The sequence below is a fragment of the Aythya marila genome (assembly GCF_965140915.1).
Source record: "Aythya marila genome assembly, chromosome: Z".
Taxonomy (NCBI): Eukaryota; Metazoa; Chordata; class Aves; order Anseriformes; family Anatidae; genus Aythya; species Aythya marila.
The window spans coordinates 24,576,688-24,599,648 of record NC_139080.1 but is presented as its reverse complement, the minus strand read 5'-3'; the positions used below and the strand labels follow the sequence as shown (position 1 = coordinate 24,599,648).

The 22,961-nt window shown below is 41.6% G+C and overlaps 2 protein-coding genes across 2 annotated transcripts in view; one reads left to right on the top strand and one right to left on the bottom strand.

Moving 5' to 3' along the window:
• The window catches only part of DMGDH (dimethylglycine dehydrogenase), a 47,844-nt gene extending 44,822 nt beyond the window's left edge, over nt 1-3,022 (bottom strand). The window contains exons 1-2 of the mRNA XM_082784293.1: nt 2,825-3,022; nt 1,688-1,853 (exon numbers count right to left, since the gene is read on the bottom strand). Of these exons, the coding sequence (XP_082640419.1) occupies nt 1,688-1,853; nt 2,825-2,940 (282 nt within the window). The 5' untranslated portion in view covers nt 2,941-3,022. The remainder of the gene's footprint in view (nt 1-1,687; nt 1,854-2,824) is intronic.
• A 128-nt stretch (nt 3,023-3,150) lies between these two features.
• Nucleotides 3,151-22,831, top strand: LOC309890433 (betaine--homocysteine S-methyltransferase 1). Its single transcript, XM_082784292.1, has 8 exons — nt 3,151-3,308; nt 6,785-6,917; nt 10,691-10,809; nt 13,978-14,169; nt 14,775-14,922; nt 15,723-15,905; nt 21,750-21,978; nt 22,473-22,831. Exons 1-8 carry the CDS (start codon nt 3,270-3,272, stop codon nt 22,645-22,647), a joined length of 1,218 nt encoding a protein of 405 aa, XP_082640418.1. The 5' UTR covers nt 3,151-3,269; the 3' UTR covers nt 22,648-22,831.
• Nucleotides 22,832-22,961: the final 130 nt, after the last annotated feature.

The window sequence follows — 22,961 nt, the reverse complement described above, 5'->3', positions numbered from 1 at the left end:
CCTCCCTGACTTTATACAGAGTTCCTCACCCAGTGCCCCATCCTTATGTTCACTAAAAATGAACAAGCAAAAATACTGAAGGAGAGGTTGCTTTTACGTAGTTAGGAGCAATAAGCTAGAGTGAGAGAGCATATCAACAAAATATTAGAAACAAATTGCCCCCTATTCATGATGTTGTTTTCATATTCAATGAGGGGATTTGATTATTTTTTTACACACATATTGTTCTGTATATGCATTGGGTAGATAGAACTCAGTCTGTGACTCTCTTTTATGCTGAAGTCGAATTATTTCTCTGAACACTTCCTAATTATGATTCATTACACAAGATGTATGATCTGACACTTACTATATACCATGTTGCATTCTGAACTGCATCAGCTGAGGTAAGATTGGCTAAAGGAAGTATAATTACTGATTTTGTTTTTCCTAACTTGATAAAGTGTGTTTTCTTCTGTTTTGTTTGTTGAAAAGCAAGTACAATGAAATATAAACATACATGTCAGGCTTTTTTTTTTTTTTTTAATATTTTTTTTTACTAACATCCTCTTTTAAGGCTCCAAACCCACAAAGCATCTGCACTATAATATTTCAAACTTGAGGCTTTCTCCTGTAGGAAGAGTGTGAGAATATAAACAGAACACAATGAGAGTCATCCTCCTTACTTTGTTCCTAAAAGTCACTCAGATATTCTAGTTGTAAGCACTGCATAAATGCTCTATTGTATTAACAGAGTAGTCCCAGAGAAAGCAAGCTGTTGCTTTTATATGCACTTTTATTACTACACACAGGGATAGCTTTCTCCTAACTCCATGTGAGCATAGCTGGAAATGAATAGAAAAAGCATCTAGTGTTGTGGCAAGTTTTATTTTATTTAATAACACTACCTACTCCAGACATTGACACATACAAAATATGTAGTTACATACATGCATGCTATGCACCACTATGTCCATGTGATTAGCATTATTATAGGAGGTGTCCCCAGTTGTCATAATTACATGTATGTCTTTTTAGTTCTTTTCCTTAGACTACAGACAAACAGTCAGCCTTACAAAACAACAATGTACAGTTGTCAGCTTTGCTTTTCCAAGACTTTGTGCAGTGTCAGTAATGGTAGGAAAGAAAGCTCTTGTCTCTAATAAGAATCAATTGCTGAGACAGTCATGTTCTCTGAGAACTGGGCACTGATGTTGGTTCTTAACCACCTCTTTCAAAATAACACACATATAAAAAATAATTAAGGATAAAATAATGCCAAATTCCACATTTCTGTTTTTTGAATGGTATTAAAACCACTCCCAGTGGTAAAGTCTGCAGTATAAACTAGATTACTTATGACATCAAAATTTGTTTTTAAAAAAATCTGAATTGAACTGAAGTTTAAAGTCTAAGTCCACTTAGCTGCCAAAACCATATAATAGTATTAACAGTTATGTTCCAGTAATTTCAAAATACAATATTTGTCCCAACTTCTATGAACTTCTAGGAAAATATACTATGGATAGCTGAACCAACTTTTCAAAACTCACACTCCAGGTCTATACAGAGCTCAGTGCTAAAAAGTTTACATCTATAAAATAACCAAGACAATCTCTGGAAAGCCAGGGAATATAAGGATAATGAAACTTCCACCACTGTTAGATAAACTGTTGTTAATCTGAGAGATTAACAAAATGTTCCTTACTGCATGCCAAGTAGATCCTGCAGTGAGCTCAGATTTTTCCAGCAGGATGACATCCTTCAAGCCAGCCTTTGCCAAGTGATAGGCTAGGCTCACACCGACGCAGCCACCTCCAATGATCACTGTGTCTGCTCTGTCTTTCCTCAAGGAAGGAGATGGATTTTCTTTACTGGGGAAAAAAAAATAACAGTTATGGACACTTACAGAAAGACAGTTGCACATTTGTCCATCTGCATTGTTTTCAGCTCCAGTCATTACGTAACTTGGTCCCTGCCTGCGAGTCTAACTTAGAAAGTAACCTGTTCACTCCTATCTTCTTTTAAAGTAAATGCTCCCAAAGGGTTTTTTGCATACCCGGGCCTAATAAAAACTGCAAAGCAAGTTTGCTTCCACTCACAGCTTTAAATCTTTGCTATTTGTCCCATTTACCCTTATATGTAGTATATTTTCAAATGAGAATCTGTACCCCTGAAACAATGCCAAAATCTAAGTTTTTGGAAGTGTGAGTGCAACACAACACAGTCTTTTAAGAATGACTACTTAGTAAAGCTCATTGACACATTTTTAAAGCGATATGTCAGCATTCACCAACAATGAAAATTAATTCTTATTTTCAAGTTCTGTGTACCTTAACGTGTTCTGCTTTGCTGAAGTCAGAGCATTACGGTGGCAGGTTTTTCTCAATGGCTTGCTTACACCTGCTACAACGTGGTTTCACAACTATTGTAAGCCAGCACAACTCAGCACTGTTACCCCGGGCAGCCCATTCGCTTCCATCTTATGTGACCCCCCCCTTCCGCAGAGGGCCGAGCAGCAAGCCAAGATCAGGAAATGTATCAGGATAAATATCCAAATTAAAACATTTTCGATGAGCGGGGCAAGGTCAGACCTTTTACTGCAGCAGAATACTGTGAAACTACAGTACCTGTCCTTTCGGGACAGTTAATCAACACTCATTTAATTTTATCTCCCCACTCCTTCTACGCAGCTTTTTGGTGTTTGCTTTCTCAGCCTCTCCGGCAGAAAGCTACCTAATGTGTAACTAACTGATCTTTCACCCGTCTGCGCTCGGAATTCCGAGCTGCTAGCGGCATGCATGACGATGCACATGACAAAATGGCATTTTAGGTACAAACTCACCCGCCCTGGGCGCCCGCGCCGCTGCCGAGGGGCCGGGGGGCAGCCGCGGGCAGGGGGCAGCGGTGGCGGCGCGGGGTCGGCAGGCGCCGCAGGGCCGCCCGCAGCAGCGTGCCCATCCCGCACACGGCTCGTCCGCAACACGGGCCGGCTCTGCGCCCCCCGACGAGGACGGCCCCCGAGGAGGAGGAGGAGGAGGAAGGCGCCGGACCGCCCCCCTGGCCGCGGAGCCGGCTGTCCCCGCCGGGACTGGGGGCGGAGGACGAAGGGGGGGGTCCCCCGAGGGGTCAGGGACCGGGCAGGGACGGGACGGGACGGGGGTGTCACCCACAGCGCTGCCCACCTCCTGCCCGGGCTATAAGAGGGCAGGCAGCTCGCTGCGGGCATCCCCTGCTCCGTGCCGAGCCGTCGGACAGACTCGGGCAGCCGGCGTCCCCGGGCGAGCAAGATGCTGCCGATCGCCAAGAGCTTGAAACAGGGCAAGAGGGTAACTCCCCGCACCCCCCGCGCAGCCCCGGACCCCTGCTCCCCTCCCCTGCACCTCCTCTGCTTCCTCCTTCAGTATTTTTAATTTTGCAGCCCCTGCTGCAAAACCCCCGCTGCTGCCAGACCCTGCTGGAGGGGCTCGGTGTGACTGCGGGTAGGGGCGTACTGTGAGAACCTACCTCACGGGCATGGTGTGCATATGTACACCTACACAGTGTACCTATATGGTATACCTATACATCCATATGGTATATCTATATAGCAGCTGTAGCTGTTCACCATCGGGCCCCTGAAAGCATTTGGATGCCACTATAAAGTGGACGGATATATTGGGTTGGAGTTAATGCTGTGGCAGCTCCTGGGATCTTGGTTTCTCCGAATGCCTGGCCACCAAAATTTAGAAGCTTTTTGCTATATAGTGTTTGATACGTAAACTAAACTGTGCTTGCAACACATTAAAATTGTGAATGTTGTAAGTGTAAGCCTTCATTGCATGGGGTTTCTGTCTCCAGCATCCTGACAACACTATTTAAAAGCCCCAAATTGCTCTTCTCTTGATTTATATGACTGAATACCAGCAGTGTTTGTAATATGAGTGCAATCTCCAATATATGCGTGCCCTTAGCACTCTCATTTAGCTGAGAATAAGCTGATATAAAAAGTTATCCAGGCATCAGCCATTCTGCCTGTTAAGACAAAACTGTGAGTACTGTCTAAAGCAGACTCTGGCATTCACCACTTCTGCTACCCAGTAGTGGGAATGTGGGTGGAATCACATATTCTGCCTTCGTCTCGGGAGGACAGTGTTATCATCAATAGGACATAACTGTTTTTGTTCATTTTTATATGTAACATACAAGTCAGAGAAGAGGCCATGGGAAGAAGGCTCAGCTTTGGACCTTTCATGTAGATCAGCTATAGCTGAAGGACTCACTGAAGATCTGAATAGCAGTTTTGAGGTGCATTTTTCTCTCCACTGACGGAAAGATAGGACATTGGTAGAGAAAGAAGGCTTCCCACTTGCATGGTTTGGTTACATTCCTAAAGCTGGATAGGGGGATATCTTCATACACTTGTACTCTTTCCACGGATAGAGGTATGAACTATGTGGTGCAATTTCATTCACGGTAGCAGAAGTGAAGCAGTGAAAAGGTGGCTCAAAAGCCTTGTTTAACTTTTTACAGATACTTTTTCATGTTATTTAATATCAGATTTGTGCATTATGGATTGCCTGATCATATAATTTTGGTCTGCATTGAGCATGAGCACACAGTTGTAGTTCTGTTAGGACAAAACAGAGTTGATGCCAAACTTATGCTAGCTATATGTCTGTTGAGCCAATAATATTTTATCCAGTATGGATAAGTAAAAATGGTTTGAAGAGATGATATCAGATCTATAATAAGCCGTCTCAATACAGGAATTATATTTTTGCAGAATTTGAACTGAAAAAAATGCACATTTTTATTAAGTACTTCATGCTTTATAGTTTTGTCACCTTTTATCTGCTATTAGGTGCTCTTATGCTATGTTTAATAGATTGCATTACATTAGATATTAAGATATCATGTACTGTTATATCATGGCTTGCATTGCTTCTCTGTGTTTAAAAAAAAAAAAAAAAGGAAGGTGATTTACAGTGTACTTTAAAAGAGCTAGAACTGTGAGGGAAAGCTGCCATTAAATCTTAGAAATGACTTGTTAAAAGAAAAAAAAAATCCATTAGTTGCACTGCATTGAAATATAATATCCATATATTATGTCAACATCTGTCTATTACTTAATCTTCAGTTAACAAGCAATGACTGAAGTTTCTTGTATGTTCAAGGTTTTTTCCTCCACACTCCTGTTCTCTGCATACTAAACTTCTGAAGCAGGCTTTGTCTGTTGTTCCTTGGCAAGCAGAGGAAGGAAAGACTCAGTTGTTGGTCCCTCAGCTGCTTTTCTCTGGCTCAGTTTGAGGCATTCTGTTAAAACTGCAAATTAGTTAATTGGAAGCACAATTTCTACAAAGCCTCTCGACACTTACACGTACAAGAGAGTTGCCCTCTGTTGAGGAATGACTGGTAGACTCACTGAAAATTACTGATTTTTGTGGATTCAGTATTGCAGGTTGAGTTTTGCCCGGGTCCTGATGAAATGAAGATAAAGGCTCATGTACTTGAAGCTGTAGAGTTAATCAGGTCACTATTTTGGCAAGTCCAAAACATGCAATAGAATGCGAAGCAAAATCTGCAAGCCAACACTTGGCCAGGCTCATATGCCTGCAGAGCAGCCCCATCCCTTTGTTGCCATGTCAGCACCAAAACATGAGTCAAAAATGCTGACCCTCTCAGTCAGTCTTTGTAGCCTCAGGGTATGCAAACACATCAATGCTTGGCACCAGTTCTGGCAGAGGTGGCATGGTGCTCCTTGGTAGAAAGGCGTACCTCATCCCTCCTAAAGGGCAGTGATGCTGAGAAGTTATAGATGTTTGTCTTTCCCATATATATGTGTGTGTGTGTGCTGAGATAAATGAATCAATGAAGGAGAAATTATCAAGAAATATAATATATTAAAGTTTGGGGGCTAATTGTTTAAAAAAACATCCTCTCGGTGCACAAGCTACACTCAACTCTATGCCCATAAGGCTTTTCTTTGTCCTACTCCCTCAGATTTCATTTAAGACTTTTTGGAAAATTTGAATGAGCCAATGAAGCAGTGAATGGAATATGAAAAATAACATATATTAGGTACAACCAATCTGTATTTTTCTCATGTTTTTCATTCTACAAAATCAAAAAGACTTGCCTTGTATTAGGATTATTTTTGAGGTAGAAACAAGGTTAATCACAGGGTGTTGTAAGGTTTGACATCTTAAAATATTTCTGGGCTGTGCAAAGCAAGCAGGATTTTCTTTCATTTTTTAAGTTTAGGTAAGCAAACCCAAGGCACTGAAAACAGCCTGCCAGAAAATGGAGGCATTTTGAGGTGTCTTATTTGCTTGGAAAATGTTACATGCTTACTGTTTTATGATGCCTGTTGTGTTGTCTTCTGTCATGAGCTACTTGTGCTGAGGTTCTGTCAAGATGGCATTTGTAGCTAAAGAGCAAATGACTTGATACTTGTGTTTTATTTTGAAGTTTCACATATATTTTAAAGGAGAATTTCAGACTGTGGTTTATATTCATAGAGACGAAACTGAACCGTTGACCTCTAGCTCTGGGGACTATGCCTCTAGAATACAATAAATCTGACTAACGGGAAGTCTTAAGTACTACATATCCATATATTAAAGCCTGATGTTCTTATAAAACAGGCCACCTACCATTTTTTCAAGAGAACTTCAAGAAGTGAATGGATTACTTTTTATTACTATGGTAAAGGCCTTTCTGGTAGCCCACAAATAATTATATTTTCTTTGTAAATATGGGAAATTACAATGAACTCATGGAAGCTGAAGCACTGTAATAATTAATCTTTCCTCCTGCTTTTCAGGGTATTCTAGAGCGCTTAGATTCTGGAGAAGTTGTGATTGGAGATGGAGGATTTGTCTTTGCCCTTGAAAAGAGGGGATATGTAAAAGCTGGGCCTTGGACTCCTGAAGCAACAGTAGAACACCCAGAAGCAGGTCAGTTTACTGGGAAATGGTAATCCTATAGTGAAAGCTAAGTGGCTGGATAAATAATAATTATATAGGAATTTGTAGCAGGTTTTAAGAAGTGAGGTTTGACAATGCCACATTAAGTAGAATTAAACACTGTTAAGAATAGTCTAAGAATGCATACACCAGAAACTCATTTTACCCCATAATTTGTCTATAATATTGTCCAGAAGCAGTTGGCTAGGGACCAATGAGTAGTGCAAACATAGTGATACCTCACTAGAATGCTCTCTGTCTTCAATAATTTGCAGCCCAGGGACTTGCTTGACACAGAAATTGTATCTTTGTGTTCAATAACATTCAGTGATTGCTCTTCCATGGCCTTGTCCTGTTTGTCCTAGAGCTGATATCAAGTTTATCATTCACAACATCTTGTCACAAAGAATTAGGCAGGTAAGTATCTGTTTTCTGACCGTTCTAGGATTTTTATATCGTCACAAGCAAATATAGCTTGTTTATTAATTCTTTACGGAAAACCGTAGCTTCATCTAAGCAATAAAATGGGAAAGGAGTCTTTAATGTATCTGCATCCACTATGAAAAAGGAAATGATAAACCTCATAAGAACCTAACCATTCCAATAAAGCAGGATCAGTTTCTGTGTCTACACTATTTAAAGGAATAACTCTTTATAGTGTAGGGGAACAAAGCAAGCTTGTTGTGTTCAGAAGAGTACTTTGTTTCCATTTCCTGTACTTGTGAGTGTTTCTATATGGAAACAACTTTGTAATTTTGCTTTACAAAACTGAATTGTTGGTTTCTAACAATACTGGTTACCTTTCCTGGACCACTTTTAGTTCTAACTACCACATCTGATAAACAGGGCATAAATTACAAAGCTATTCAATCTGGGAAGGATCTATTGAACTCATGTCAACTGGCTTATCCTTGACAGTCGTCTGACCAATCGCTTGTCTTGCTGAGATTCTGCTTTATGCTGGAAATGAGTTCTTGTTGTCAGACAGTGCTTCAAGGGATGAGACATGATTTCAGTGAAATTTTGTTATTTGGCTTTCTTTGACATGTTTTATATGAGGAAAACATCTAAATGAATTCAGTATGCTAGATGAGCAAACAGATTTGCTTTAAATAGCTGACTAGTTGCCACTGATTAGAGCCCAGCCAACTAATAATTGCTACTGATTTGCTTCTAACTGTTTTTAGAACATATTGGCTATGTCTGTAACACACTTATAACATTTTAATAAACCCTTTATAGGCTGTTTATAAATATACCCTTAACTGGAAATGTGTCAATTTCTTTTAGTGCAGTGTGTTGCCTCCTCTCCATTACTGCTTTTTGCTACTGAATGTTCAAGAGTCATGTTACTTGGAAAGCAGGTGTGAAAAACACAAGGAGCAACTGGATAGGCCAGCTGGTCCATACAACTACTAGGCCTTCTCTTTGTAAGGAGAGAGGAAAAAGGAGAGAGGTTCTTAAAATGCAGCAAGGCATGCAAGGAAAAAAAAAAAAAATGAATCAAAAACTGTAAGAGAGGAGAAGATCTGCAAGACTGACAACTTCAGAAATGAGATCTAAATATTTGTTCTGAGCCAGATCAAGTATCAGAGCTACAGCTGTGCACAGGGCATATACACTTATTGCCCCCATATTCTGTTGGATTAATTTTTTTGCTAAATGTCACTCACGGTGAATTGAAGTGAAAACTCAGTGTTCTATGCCTGACTTCTAAAATGCATCAAATTATTAATAATTATTTGGCCTTACATGTGGCTATTATCCTCATTTCTCTAATGGTGGTAGAAAATACAGCTTCAGAAACATGCTAGAAGTTACACAAGAAGTAAATTACAGTTGTTGTTTATTTTTTTTTGTTTGTTTGTTTTCTTGGGGGTTTTGTGTTTTTTGTTTGTTTTTGTGTTTTTTGTTTTTTTTTTTTTGATAGTGTCATGCACACTCTTGTTGACTTTATAATAATGACAATGTATTCTAGCAACAAATGTTTGCCTGAGATTGAATGAGGTTCAAGCTCATACTTTTAAGGGCATTCTTTCTATCCAAATGTGAACAGCAGACTCCCAAGTGGATCTACCTAACTGATAGTCTGGGATATCAAGTTTCTTATTTATATATGTTAGGTTGTTTCATTTACTTGCCTATGTCACTGTCTTTATTCACACAAATCCCAAGCCTTTTTCTAGGAATGAAACAACTTTATTTAAAGTTTATTTAAACTGAATTATTATGGAAATGTCATATGTGAAAGTATATGTAGATTTCCCCTCCCCTTTTCCTACTTCTTGATTAGTTTTCATCAGTATTTTTTATGGGGGAGAATCAAAAAACAAACTACAGACCACTAGAAATATACAGAGACAGACCTTTTATTTGTGTTTTAATGCTTCAGGAAAAACAATACTCCCTACACTAGGAAATTTTTGACTTTGAGTAGAGGTTGTAAGACTGAAATCTGATTCTGATATTTCAGGCAAATTCCAGGGGTTTTTTGAACTGTAGCCATACTACGATCTGTGTTCCTGAATAGGTCTTTTTGATTGCTGGGAAAAGAAGCATGATATTAAGTCACAGTGTGGTTAGCCAAGGCTGCAACTGAAAATGAAGTGCTCTACTAGCAGGGAAAAACAAGGAACGTTACACTGTCCTTCACTGAAAGTAAATGTGTAATTGTGTGTTTGGAGATTGACTCTAGCAGCTACTGTTTGAGCTTTTCTGGTGTAGAAGTCTGTTTGTTGTAGCTAAAGACAATAATTTTATAATGGCATATTTACACGTTTTCCTAATGACACAGATCGTCTGTAGGCAATGAGGTATGATAAAAGACTCCTGGAAAACTTCCAAACATCTGCCATAGAAACTGAAGTGTTTTCATGTCTGTATGCAATATCTAAGGAATAAATTGCTCCTGCATTTGCTATAAGCTGTTGATCTTTTTAACTCTATTTTGCATGATTGGTAGTGTTCTGGCAATTATAATTGTTTTGTGGGTGGATATATATATCCATTTTATATTTTATATATAAAATCAATTGACAACTCCTGTTCTGCTCTTGTGGTGTCGGTTGCGGTGCATTGCTTACTGTGATGAAGTCAGAACTGACATAAGAGAGCTTACTCCCAAAGTTGTAATGTAGGAAACTTGTCCATTAAAAGTAACGCCAGCCTTTCCTTCAAAAGAATTGTTGGCTCTGTAGTAAAATCATGTAACAACTTATGAGACAAATTAAGTCTGTGTTCTGATTCAATTTTTTTTGGAGCGATGAATCATCTCTTAATCAAGTGTTCTTTTAACCAGAGAGCTTTGGTCTCAGCTGAGGCTAGGTTTTGCTTGGAGAAACTAGAAAGTACAAAGTGGATGAGATTTGATGATCTTTTTGTCTGGTATTCCTTGCTATGCTTTATTTTGCCGGTTGTCTGTTTCCCCCTCCCAAACCATGATGCAGTTCTGTAAAGTGAGACTGGGTGGTCTGAAGGACTCGCAAGGTGTCAGACAAAACTGAATCTACTGATGAACTAAATAGAAATCCTCAGCCATTCTTATCAGAGACTAACTGAGGAGAATGTCTTCTACCGAATGTTGCAGGAGTGTGAAGAAAAGGAGTTCTGCAGACTACTGCTTCTACTCTCTCATAATGATTCCTCTAGTAAATACTGTATCACTTGTTTTATAGTAACATTAATTCAACAAGCATTCGATTTGAGGATAACTATACTAATAACTGTTCCAAACATCTCTTCTTTGTCTCTTTAATTCTTTACAGTTCGTCAGCTTCACCGGGAATTCCTCAGGGCTGGATCCAACGTTCTACAGACATTCACCTTTTATGCCAGTGAAGACAAACTAGAGAACAGAGGCAATTATGTAGCTGAGAAAATAACTGTGAGTAAAATACATCTACATCTATTTCGATCTAATGTGAAATAAGTGGATTCATTTCAAAAGGCTCAGTAAAGAGATTATGGAATATTTTCAGTTTTTCATATTGGTTTTGATCATGTTTGATGACCAAAGTATGAGATAATGCAATTTCAGAGGTAGGAACAGTAAGAAAGACAAGGTTAAATGCAAAAACAAACAAAAACACACACACAGAAAATGGTACAAGGATAAAGAGAGGAAGGAGGATGCCCACGTCTTATGTTTTTCAGCTGAAGAGATTAGTGTACTGGAGTTTTCTTACAAAGAGTATGGGGAGAACTAAGAGCACAGGGAGAACAATAAGTTAGGGGAAAAAATACTTTAACACCTAGAGAGACAAATCAACTGCAAAAAAAATGGTGAAGAATCCTAGAAAACAACTTGCTAGTAAGAGTGGAATGTTCATAGAATCACAGAATGGTTTGGGTTGGAAGGGACATTAAAGCCCATCCAGTTCCAACCCCCTGCCATGGGCAGGGACACATCCCAGCAGACCAGGCTGCCCAAAGCCCCATACAAGCTGGCCTTGAGCACCTCCAGGGATGGGGCATCCACAGCTTCTCTGGGCAACCTGTGCAAGTGCCTCGTCACCCTTTGAGTGAAGAATTTCTTCTTTATCTCTAATCTAAATCTCCCCTCTTTTAGTTTAAACACATTACTGTGTGTCTGATCCCTGTACTCCCTGACAAAGAGTCTCTCCCCAGCTTTTCTGTAGGCCCCCTGTAGGTACTTGAACTACTTGAACCCTGCTCTATGGTCTTCCTAGAGCCTTCTCTTCTCCAGGCTGAACAGCCCCAATTCTCTCAGCCTGTCTTAACAGCAGAGGTGCTCCAACCCTCTGATCATCTTTGTGGCGGTCCTCTGGACTCATTGTACTAAGTTTATGTCTATCTTGTGCTGGGGGCCCCAGATCTGAACACAGGGCTCCAGGTGGGGTCTCACAAGAGCAGAGCAGAGGGCCAATCACCTCACTCACCCTGCTGGCCACGCTGCTTTTGGTGCAGCCCAGGACGCAGCTGGCTTTCTGGGCTGCAAGCGCACATTGCCAGCTCATGTCCAGCTTCTCATCAACCAACAGCCCCAGGTCCTTCTCCTCAGGGCTGCTCTCAATTCATTCTTTGCCCAGCCTGTGTGGTGCTTGGGATTGCCTCAGCCCAGATGCATGGGCTTGCACTTGGCCTTTTTGAACCCCATGAGGTTCGCACAGGCCCGCCCCTGAGATCTGCCCAGGTCCCTCTGGATGGCATCCCTTCCCTACAGTGTGTCCACTGCACCACACAGCTTGGTGTCATCGGCAAACTTGCTGAAGGTGCACTTGTCACTGACAAAGATGTTAAACAGCACAGGTCCCAGTACTGGCTCCTAAAGAACACCACTCATTGCTGATCTCCACCTGGACATTGAGATGTTGACTGCAGCTCTTAGAGTGCCACCATCCAGCCCATTCCTTACCCACTGAGTGGTCCTTCCATCAAATCCATGCATCTCCAATTTAGAGACTAGGATATCATGGGAGACAGTGTCAAATGCTTTTCACAAGTCCAGGTAGATGATGTCAGTTGCTCTTCCCCTATCCATCAATGCTGTAACCCTGCCATAGAAGGCCACCAGACTTGTCAGGCACCATCTGCCCTTAGTGAAATCACATCAGAATCCTGGATTGCGTGTGCCCTGCTGTGCTGTCCCTCCACGGGTTATCAGGGTGTTTGAAGTCCCCCATGAGAACCAGGGCTTGTGAATGTGAGGCTGCTGCTACCTGTCTATAGAGGGCCTCATCTGCTTGGTCTTCCTGGTCAGGTGGCCTGCAGCAGACCCCCACTACAACAACCCCTGTCCCTGTCCTCCCTGTAATGCTGACCCACAAGCTGTCAGCTCCTCACCCATCCCCAGGCAGAGCTCCACACACTCCAGCCTCTCACTGACATAGAGGGCAATGCCCACTCCTCCTCGCCCCTGCCTGCCCTTCCTAAAGAGCCTGCATCTGTTCATTACAACTCTCCTGTCACCGCAGCCTTCCCACCATGTCTCCCTAATGCAAGTGAGGTCACAGCCCTGCAGGCATGCGTACTGTCTTGTGTATTGCCCATGCTACCTGTGTTAGCACAGGGACATCTGAGCTGGGCCCCTGGTGAAGCTGACTTACTGGCTGGAGTGGCAGTAATTCCTTCGTGCTGCTGTTAAAAACGTGCTGCTGTAGTTTAAGACCATTTCTTCAGTAAAGTAACAACTAACAAAGCCAGGGAAGGCTCTGTGGCCAATACTGCCCTCTTCAGGCGTAAAGGTAATCTGGCACAGCAGCAACGTACAATGTTGGCGTTTTCTAATGCTGTGCACCGAGGAGCTGTAGGATGCTGGGTGCCTTCACTAGATGCAGAGCACAGCTCCAATTTTGGCATCAACATTTCTAGCTATTTCCGTTGAGACTAGGAAATTTGGCATTGGGAATTTTCTCTGGGCCTTTCCTTTGGTCATATTGTTTGTTTCCGCCTCTGGAAAACAGAAGATTCTCCAGGAGGCAGAGAGAAAGGAATATATTTTTTTTTATGTGAATATATACCAGGCCAGAAATTAGAACAATCTGTACACTAGGGAAACAACTGTGGCTTAAAATAAAGAGATTGCTTTTACCCTAGTACTGTTGTACATATCAGTATGCAATAAATAGCATTATTCTCAAAGCATCATATTTGACATCAGCTCTCAGCTATCTGGGCTGCTTGTTTAACAAAAATAAGCACATCTGTTATACAATATGAAAGCCTATTTTTTGTACTTCTTTCTATCTAATAACAAGATTGGAGCCTGTTTCTGTACAGAGGATATAAGTAATTCTGAGTAGAATGAATCAGAATTCTTCATATTCTAAGGGGCTAAAACCACTGGTCATTACAAATATTGAGATGCTGTGCACAGCCTAGAAGATACTGATGTGGGAATGATTCCAAAGAGGGGGGTTCTGCTTCACTGGCTGGAATTTTTGGGAGAAGATCTTCCTGATCAATTAAAAAATATATACTTTTAAATTCTAAGTGAATGTGAGGTCAGTATGGGCTTTGATTCTTTTGTCCCCTTCTGTGCTCCATGCATATCTCTGACCAGGTAAAACTGATGTAATCTGTATTCATACAGTGCCAGAAAGTGAATGAAGCTGCTTGTGACATTGCAAAAGAAGTGGCTACTGAAGGTGATGCTTTAGTGGCTGGAGGAGTCAGTCAAACACCATCATATTTAAGCTGCAAGGATAAAGCAGAGGTTAAAGCAGTTTTTCGAAAGCAACTAGAAGTCTTCATGAAGAAGAATGTGGACTTCTTAATTGCAGAGGTAAACTCTTAAACAGGAAAAAAAAAAAAAGTGTATGCCTTCAACTGGTACAGTGTGTTAACTTTCATCTGTGTAGTCTACTTTAGGGAATAAAGTATATACTGCTTCCTCCTTTAAAATTTTGTGCTATTCTTTTATTCTAGTAGTATCAGAATTCTTTGTAAATGCCTAGAAAAATCTGCAAGTGTTCAAGAATAGGACATTGAATCCTAAATTTCTATCTCAGTCAAGTCAAATTCTATACTGGCACAAAATAAATAGGTGAATGTGATCTTAAATAGATCCAGTTTCCTCCTGTACTCTGAACAACCAAACTGTGGTGGCTAATGTACATGAATTTTGGGGGTGAGTCCTTGATTAACTCTCTATGTGGACATTCCTACTTCAGAGCAAGAGTGCCTTTATTTTTTTAGTTTCTCTAACTAACTCTTTAAAATCCTTTTTTTTTTTTTTTTTTTTTTTTTAAGCTGTGTGATCACTGATCACTGAACTCAATAAAATTCTTAGTGTAAGTCATTGTATTGCTAATGAATTTTGGGTCTGGATTAACATGCTTATGCTTCATCTCCAAGACACAAAACTAGCTGAGTTCAAATTTCTTTCAGTATTTTGAGCATGTTGAAGAAGCTGTCTGGGCAGTTGAAGTCCTGAAAGAATCTGGCAAACCAGTCGCAGCTACAATGTGCATTGGTCCAGAAGGGGACATGCATGGCGTGCCCCCAGGACAGTGTGCTGTCCAACTGGTAAAGGCTGGTAAGAACCTGTTTTAACTGGCCCTTTAAAATAATGGAATAAAACGAATTTCTTAGGCACCCATTTACTTGAAATACCATGTAATTAGCTTCCTGATTACATCTGCAGATATAAAAAGTATCTGTGTTTACTTTGCTAGAGGAGTCTTTACAAAAAAATAGACAAAAAAAAAAAAAATATATATATATATATATATATATATAAATGCAGCTATTAAATCTTTATTATCAAGGGTGGTATAGGGAGTAGAAGGCACAAGTAGCTGATATTGCATAGAGCAAAATGCTATACCTATTCCACTTTGGACAGAGAATCAGCCCCAAGTTCTGTGCTCATAATTAAGAAACATAAGCAGAATCCAAAGTAGCCTATGATTCTCCACTCATGTTTTAAGAAATGTCTCAAAAAGTTCAAATCCAAGATGAGAATGGGGTTGAAAAAACATGTCCTTTTGCCTATCAAAGGATGTGTTTTCTGGAGGACAAGGGGAAGGACAGAAGGCATGAATCAATGGCATGACGGTTGGTACAGGAGTTTTACTGTATCTCTCCTGAGCTACTCTTATCATTGGAGTTAGCAGTCACAAGCAAAGGCAGAAATTGTGTTACGAACCAGCTAGTTAATTGCATTTGTGCCTGTGGATGTTACTCACTGTAGTGTTTCCTCTGGAAGGTAAAGAGGAGTGCAATTCCTGAGATGTAAATGCTCTGATCAGGAGAGCAGAGGCTGGCTCTAAGCATGGAGTGCTGTGGCTCTTTTCCAGGGAGATGTGACTTGAACAATTATTTTTTTCCTCACAGGTGCTTCTATTGTGGGAGTCAACTGCCATTTCGATGCAGAAACTTGTCTGCAAACTGTGAAACTGATGAAAGAGGGCTTGCAGGCTGCTAAACTGAAAGCTCACCTGATGTCTCAACCACTTGCTTTCCATACACCTGATTGTGGGAAGCAGGGATTTATTGATCTTCCTGAATTTCCATTTGGTAAGACAAGAGTATCTCTTTATTATTGGCTGTTTCTTTTTTCTCCTTTTTTTTTTTTTTTTTTTTTTTTTTTAGAAAAATTGAAACTGCAGTTTATCCTTCTGCACAATAGTATTAGTCCCTATTACCTTGTCTAGCACTGTGCTTAGAGGCATTGCAGTGTACTGTTAGGTGAAAGTTCATCCACATAGTGAAAGTATTTCAATAGTATCATAGTATGTGAAAGACAGTAAAATTATAATGAAAATTGTTAAAATGCCATGACCTAAACTCCATTAAAAGTATAGTTCTTACTCATGCTATAGAGCATTGTTCAGGACAGCTGTAAAACAGCTCAAAGAAATGGACAAACTCCAGATTTCAAATACCTTTGAACGGGAGCTCCCCTGTGTTCTGGTTTGTGACATCTATCCCACAAGCCCTGTAATGTTTATCTTTATAGGAATTTAATGTCCAGCACATACATGGAAATGGATCATTAGTACAGGTGCATAATTACTGCAACTCAGTCTTGCAAACTATCTAATGTGAGAGTAGAGAGAAACCAGAAGCAGTATGTTCCTAGATGTAGCTAACAAATGGGTTAGCAGTTTGGAGATGGATTCACCACTCTTATGCTAAGGAGAAATTTTACAGAGACTGAAAGGCTCATCCACTTTTGTATTTAGAGCTTATTTGCACCTGGGATGTAAAAGATCACATCTTCCTAAGATGAGAGGACAAAATCAGCCAAAACAGTTTTATTTTGATTAGAAAAATACCTTTCTTTTCAAGTACTATGCACTCTTCTTTTCAAGATCAGCCTATAACATAAGGTATTGAAACAATTGAAACTTGGATTTGTAGCAAAAACTGAGAGAGATGTGATTTTTAGGAAGGTCTCTCAGTCTCTCTCTTTTTTTTTTACTTCCTTTCTTTAAATACAGGAAAGAATGAAGCCTAAGGCTTTGATTAGGTGATAATAGTGTGTCTAAATTCTGAAAGTATTCTGGAATATTTCAAAGTGTCAGGACCTCATTTGTGCTATTCATTCTTTCATATAACTCCTCTGATTGCAAGCAAAAATGATAGAGCAGATGCAGTAAGTAATCAAGTGAATTGAAGACTTCGCTATTTGGTTTGTTATGGTTCTTGGCTTGTCTGTATAAGCAGTCTGTATGAGATCTCATCTTTTAGAAATTTCATGACTCAGTTGGAGAAGCCTGTTTCTGTGAATATTTTCAATACCCAGATCAATTGATGCACTTTGATAAATGATTGTTAAACTAACCTAGTTAAATTTAGTTAGTTAGTTAGTTAGTTTGTGAAAGACTGCAGAAGAGGCATTTAGATGTTTTAAGTGCACATACCCTCTGTAAAGACCAAGACCTCAGTTTCTAGAAAAGAATTGTCTATGTTGTATTGGCAAACTCCAGCATCAGCTGCCAGTAGTATTTATTTATCATTAGCAGTTTTTTCCGCTTTCTGTGTCTTCCTTTTAACTGTAATTGGCCTCAAATGTTAAGGAATGACAGTGTTTTAGAAAGCAATGTGCTGGTCAGTTGTCTCATGAGTAGATGCATGGAGAGGCTAAATCTAGGAACTGATTACAATCTTCTCATCCAAAGTTTATGAAAACTTCAATCTCTTTTTATCATAAATAACCAAATTGTTAAGCTAGGGATATATAACTCTGAGTAAAGCCAAGAAAATAAATGCTATAAAATGACAGGAGTGGAAAATAAAATGTTAAATAATTTTTGGGAGGGTAAAAAGTACAACAACAAAACACTATCTATGTAGAATCTTCTTTTCATTGAATATTGTTTGCTTTTAATCATCATATTCCACCACATGAGTAGTCAGTTTGTACAGAGGAATCTATCCATGTTTCTTTAGAGAGGTTAAGCTCTTGCTGTCCTTATGCCTATGATGCATAAAGGACTGATTGTGACTGTGTGGGTGATGGAGAAAACAGGGAAATATTCTATGCTATTCCCCTGGAGTTTAGTTGCTTATACATGTATCAGCTGAGTAAAAGATGATGCATTCTTAACATTCATCACTTTGTATCAATTTTGCATTTTCATTTTAATGATATATAAGAGAAAAGGAAAACATCGACAGGACTGAACACAAAGTTACATGTATGTGAAAAGCTTTCTAAGATACTTTCATTTGCTTTTCTTTTTTTTCCTCACTATTAGACTATCTTAATTTCCTCTGTCCAGCCCTTCCATGTGAGACTAACTTTTTGTTTAAGAACACTTCTTTTTTCCTTCTGTTTTTTATTTTCTGACCCCTATTTAACTACTCATCGGACTTTAATCAGTTCTGCTTTTTGTCAGCTTCTTGCATGTTAAGGCAGTTTTGGAACAGAGTGTAGGCAGAAGAATCGTACCTCTGTGCAGAGATGCCAGAGCTTCCTCACCACAGCTTGTTTGCCTAGGGGTGTGTTCTGTGGCCTGACATCACACTGTTCTCCCCTCATAACCTTGCTGGTTAATTTCCTGCAGGTGTGCGTAAAGAAGCAGGAGGATTTACCTCCTGTATTTTTATTCCTCCGAGTTTCTTTTCCAGTCCTTGGTCTTTTCCGTTCTGCTACTTGTTGTACTTCCTTCCCACTACGGTGTGCTTTTCTTTGTTCTCTTCATGCTCTGTTTGCTGCTTTCCTTCCACAAGTCTTTCCTCTCAGCTCTGTTGTCCCTCCACTCTGCTTACCACTGGGAGAGGGGCTCAAAAGAAACATGTCATCTACACATAGAATTTTCCACGAGGAAGGAAGTGGCATGTGGCAGCAAACTGCTTATGGATGGGAGTATAATTAATTAAGGGATGGGCTAAGAAAAAACTGGCTGCCACTAGCTGATCATGGGGGAAAAAAAAAAAAAAAAAAAAAAAAAAAAAAAAAAATTCTAGTAAGCACTCCTGAGGAAATAACAAGCAAGCTTATTGTTGCAGGTAGTCCAATACCCTCTCCTCTCACAGATTAGAGTGCAGTAATCAGATTTCCCACCTACTGATAGGTCACTGAAAATGTAACACTGAAAGTGCTCCAATACTCCCGTTCAGAACTCTAGCAGAATGGCAAGCACGAGGCCCAGGGCTTCACAGAATCACACAGAATCACAGAATTGTCTAGGTTGGAAGAGACCTCAAGGTCATCGAGTCCAACCTCTGACCTAACGCTAACAGTCCCCACTAAACCATATCCCTAAGCTCTACATCTAAACGTCTTTTAAAGACCTCCAGGGATGGTGACTCCACCACTTCCCTGGGCAGCCTGTTCCAGTGCCTCACAACCCTTTCAGTAAAGAAGTTCTTCCTAACATCTAACCTAAAACTCCCCTGGCTCAACTTAAGCCCATTCCCCCTCGTCCTGTCACCAGGCACGTGGGAGAACAGACCAACCCCCACCTCACTACAGCCTCCCTTGAGGGACCTATAAAGAGCGATAAGGTCGCCCCTGAGCCTCCTCTTCTCCAGGCTGAACAAGCCCAGCTCCCTCAGCCGCTCCTCGTAGGACTTGTTCTCCAGGCCCCTCACCAGCTTCGTTGCCCTTCTCTGGACCCGCTCAAGCACCTCGATGTCCTTCTTGTAGCGAGGGGCCCAAAACTGAACACAGTACTCGAGGTGCGGCCTCACCAGAGCTGAGTACAGGGGGACGATCACCTCCCTAGCCCTGCTGGTCACACCGTTCCTGATACAAGCCAGGATGCCGTTGGCCTTCTTGGCCACCTGAGCACACTGCTGGCTCATATTCAGCCGACTATCCACCATCACTCCCAGGTCCTTCTCTGCCTGGCAGCTCTCCAACCATTCCTCTCCCAGCCTGTAGCTCTGCTTGGGGTTATTGCGCCCCAGGTGCAGGACCCGGCACTTGGCCTTGTTGAACTTCATGCAGTTGACCTCAGCCCATCGGTGCAGCCTATCCAGATCCTCCTGCAGAGCCTTCCTACCCTCAAGCAGATCAACACACGCACCTAACTTGGTGTCATCTGCGAACTTACTGAGGGTGCACTCGATGCCCTCGTCCAGATCATCGATGAAGATATTAAAGAGGACCGGTCCCAGCACTGAGCCCTGGGGGACGCCACTAGTGACTGGCCTCCAACTGGACTTGGCTCCATTCACCACGACTCTTTGGGCCCGGCTATCCAGCCAGTTTCTAACCCAACGAAGCGTGCGCCAGTCCAAGCCAAGAGCAGCCAGTTTCTTGAGGAGAATGCTGTGGGAGACGGTGTCAAAAGCCTTGCTGAAGTCAAGGTAGACCACATCCACAGCCTTTCCCTCATCCACCCGGCGCGTCACTCTGTCATAGAAGGAGATCAGGTTCGTCAGGCATGACCTGCCTTTCATAAACCCATGCTGACTGGGCCTGATCACCTGCTTCCCCTGCAAGTGCTGCATGATGACTCTCAGGAGGATCTGCTCCATGAGCTTCCCTGGCACTGAGGTCAAACTGACAGGCCTGTAGTTTCCCGGGTCTGCCCTCCGGCCCTTCTTGTAGATGGGCGTCACGTTTGCTAGCCGCCAGTCGATTGGGACCTCCCCCGATAGCCAGGACTGCTGATAAATGATGGATAGTGGCTTGGCCAGCTCCTCTGCCAGTTCCCTCAGTACCCTTGGGTGGATCCCATCCGGCCCCATCGACTTGTGCACATCTAAGTGCCGTAGCAGGTCACCAACCAGTTCTTCATGGATAATGAGGGCCACATCCTGCTCCCCATCCCCTTCCACCAGCTCAGGGTACTGAGTATCCAGAGAACATCCGGTATTGCCGCTAAAGACTGAGGCAAAGAAGGCATTGAGCACCTCCGCCTTTTCCTCATCTCTTGTAACTAAGTTTCCCCCCGCATCCAGTAAAGGATGGAGATTCTCCTTAGTCCTCCTTTTTGTGTTGATGTATTTATAGAAACGTTTTTTGTTATCTTTAACGGCAGTAGCCAGATTGAGCTCCAGATGAGCTTTGGCCTTCCTAATTTTGTCCCTGCACAGCCTCGCTACTTCTTTAAAGTCCTCCTCAGTGGCCTGCCCACTTTTCCAAAGCTTATAAACCCTCTTTTTCCTCCTAAGATCAAGCCACAATTCTCTGTTGAGCCAGGCCGGTCTTCTTCCCCGCCAGCTCGTCTTTGGGCACGTGGGGACAGACCGTTCCTGCGCCATTAAGACTTCCCTCTTGAAGAGCGCCCAGCCTTCCTGGACCCCTCTGCCCTTCAGAACCACCTCCCAAGGGACTCCACCAACTAGTGTCCTGAGCAGCTCAAAGTCAGCCCTCCGAAAGTCCAATACAGCGGTTTTACTGGTCCCCTTCCTGGCCTCACCAAGAATAGTGAACTCCACCATTGCATGGTCACTCTGCCCGAGACAGCTCCCGACAATCACATCCTCCACCAGTCCTTCTCTGTTTGTGAAGAGAAGGTCTAGCGGGGCACCTCCCCTGGTAGGCTCACTAACCAGCTGCATCAGGAAGCTATCTTCCACGCTCTCCAGAAACCCCCTAGACTGCTTTCTCAGGGCTGTGTTGTGCTTCCAGGATATGTCAGGGAAGTTGAAGTCCCCCACGAGTACAAGAGCTGATGATTTTGCAACCTCTGTCAGCTGCCTGGCTTGGTCAGTCTCAGAGGACATGAGGTGCTGTTTTGCAAAAGCAAAAAAGCTTAGAACAAATATAGCTCAGTAATGCTTAACAGAACCTAAAAGCTAGACTTCAAAAAATTTGCATCATTAGTTTTAGCTCAGACAGTTCAAACATCTACAGCCACTTTTGCAAACAGTGTGCAAGTGTTTCAACAATGTGATTCCTTACTGAAAAACTACGGAAATGGAGTGTGCTGGATACCTAAGCTATGAATGTTTTTGCAGCTCTGGAGCCAAGAATTGTCAGCAGATGGGATGTTCAAAAATATGCAAGAAAGGCCTATGACTTAGGCATTCGTTACATTGGAGGCTGCTGTGGATTTGAGCCATACCACATCCGAGCAATAGCTGAGGAACTGGCTCCCGAAAGGGGATTTTTGCCAGAAGCTTCTGAGAAACATGGCAGCTGGGGCAATAGCCTGAGCATGCATACCAAACCCTGGGTCAGAGCAAGGTATGTATATGTGAACTGGAAAGCACACCAACACAGCCCTTGCTTAGGCTTATATTTGTCCATGCAGCAGACTGGATTAACTGATATGGAGGTTTTATTTATGTTAATAATTTGGAGGAATTAAATCTGATCTGGGAATAATGAAAGGGGTGCAGGGGCAGTAGGACATACTCCAAAGTTATCACACACACACTTTAAAATGAAGAATTGGTCATCATTAATGTGAAAGTAATTCATGAAAGTTAAGATGGAAGCCTGACAGACTATGGTAGAACAGCTCCTAACGGTGAGTGGCTTACGGTGTTCCTTTGGAGGGTGAAAAGATACTTTTTAGATGTGTAGCATTTCTTTGCATGCTTTAATTCAACTTTCTGCATCTGAACACAAAGTCAGTCTGTGCAAGACAGATGACCCTTAGTAATAATGATTTAAGCCACAGTTCCGTTAGTACTGTGAGGTGCTGGAACAAATATTTTATTGTTTTATTTATTTAGGGCAAGAAAAGAATACTGGGAGAATTTGAAGCCTGCCTCGGGCAGGCCATATTGTCCTTCAATGTCAAAGCCAGATGGCTGGGGAGTGACCAAAGGAGCCAAGGAGCTGATGCAGCAGAAAGAAGCAACAACTGAACAGCAGTTGAAGGAGCTCTTCCAGAAACAGAAGTTCTAATCCACTGCAGTTTTCTGAATGTTAGGATGTTAGAACATCTCATGCTTCAAGAGAAAATCTGTGAAGATGAATACCCTTTTAATTTGCCAGTTAACATGTAATGAAAAAGACAAAATGAATAGAGAATGTGATTATAGACTAAATATGTGAAGCTTTGATAATAAAGGCTTTCTTTGGTCAAACAGTTTAGAAGGAGATTCTTATGGATTCTTATAACAATTGGGCTTCTTTTAGCTAGGTGCCACTTACTGGGTAGACATAGAAATATGTGGAAAGTAATAATAGGCTCAACTGGCCTGTGCATAAAGGAGAAA

Coding starts and splice junctions, on each gene's coding strand:
- LOC309890433 (XM_082784292.1), top strand. CDS start 3,270: ATGCTGCCGATCGCCAAGAGCTTGAAACAGGGCAAGAGG. Junction 14,170..14,774: donor TGGACTTCTTAATTGCAGAG/GTAAACTCTTAA, acceptor AATTTCTTTCAG/TATTTTGAGCATGTTGAAGA. Junction 15,906..21,749: donor TCTTCCTGAATTTCCATTTG/GTAAGACAAGAG, acceptor ATGTTTTTGCAG/CTCTGGAGCCAAGAATTGTC.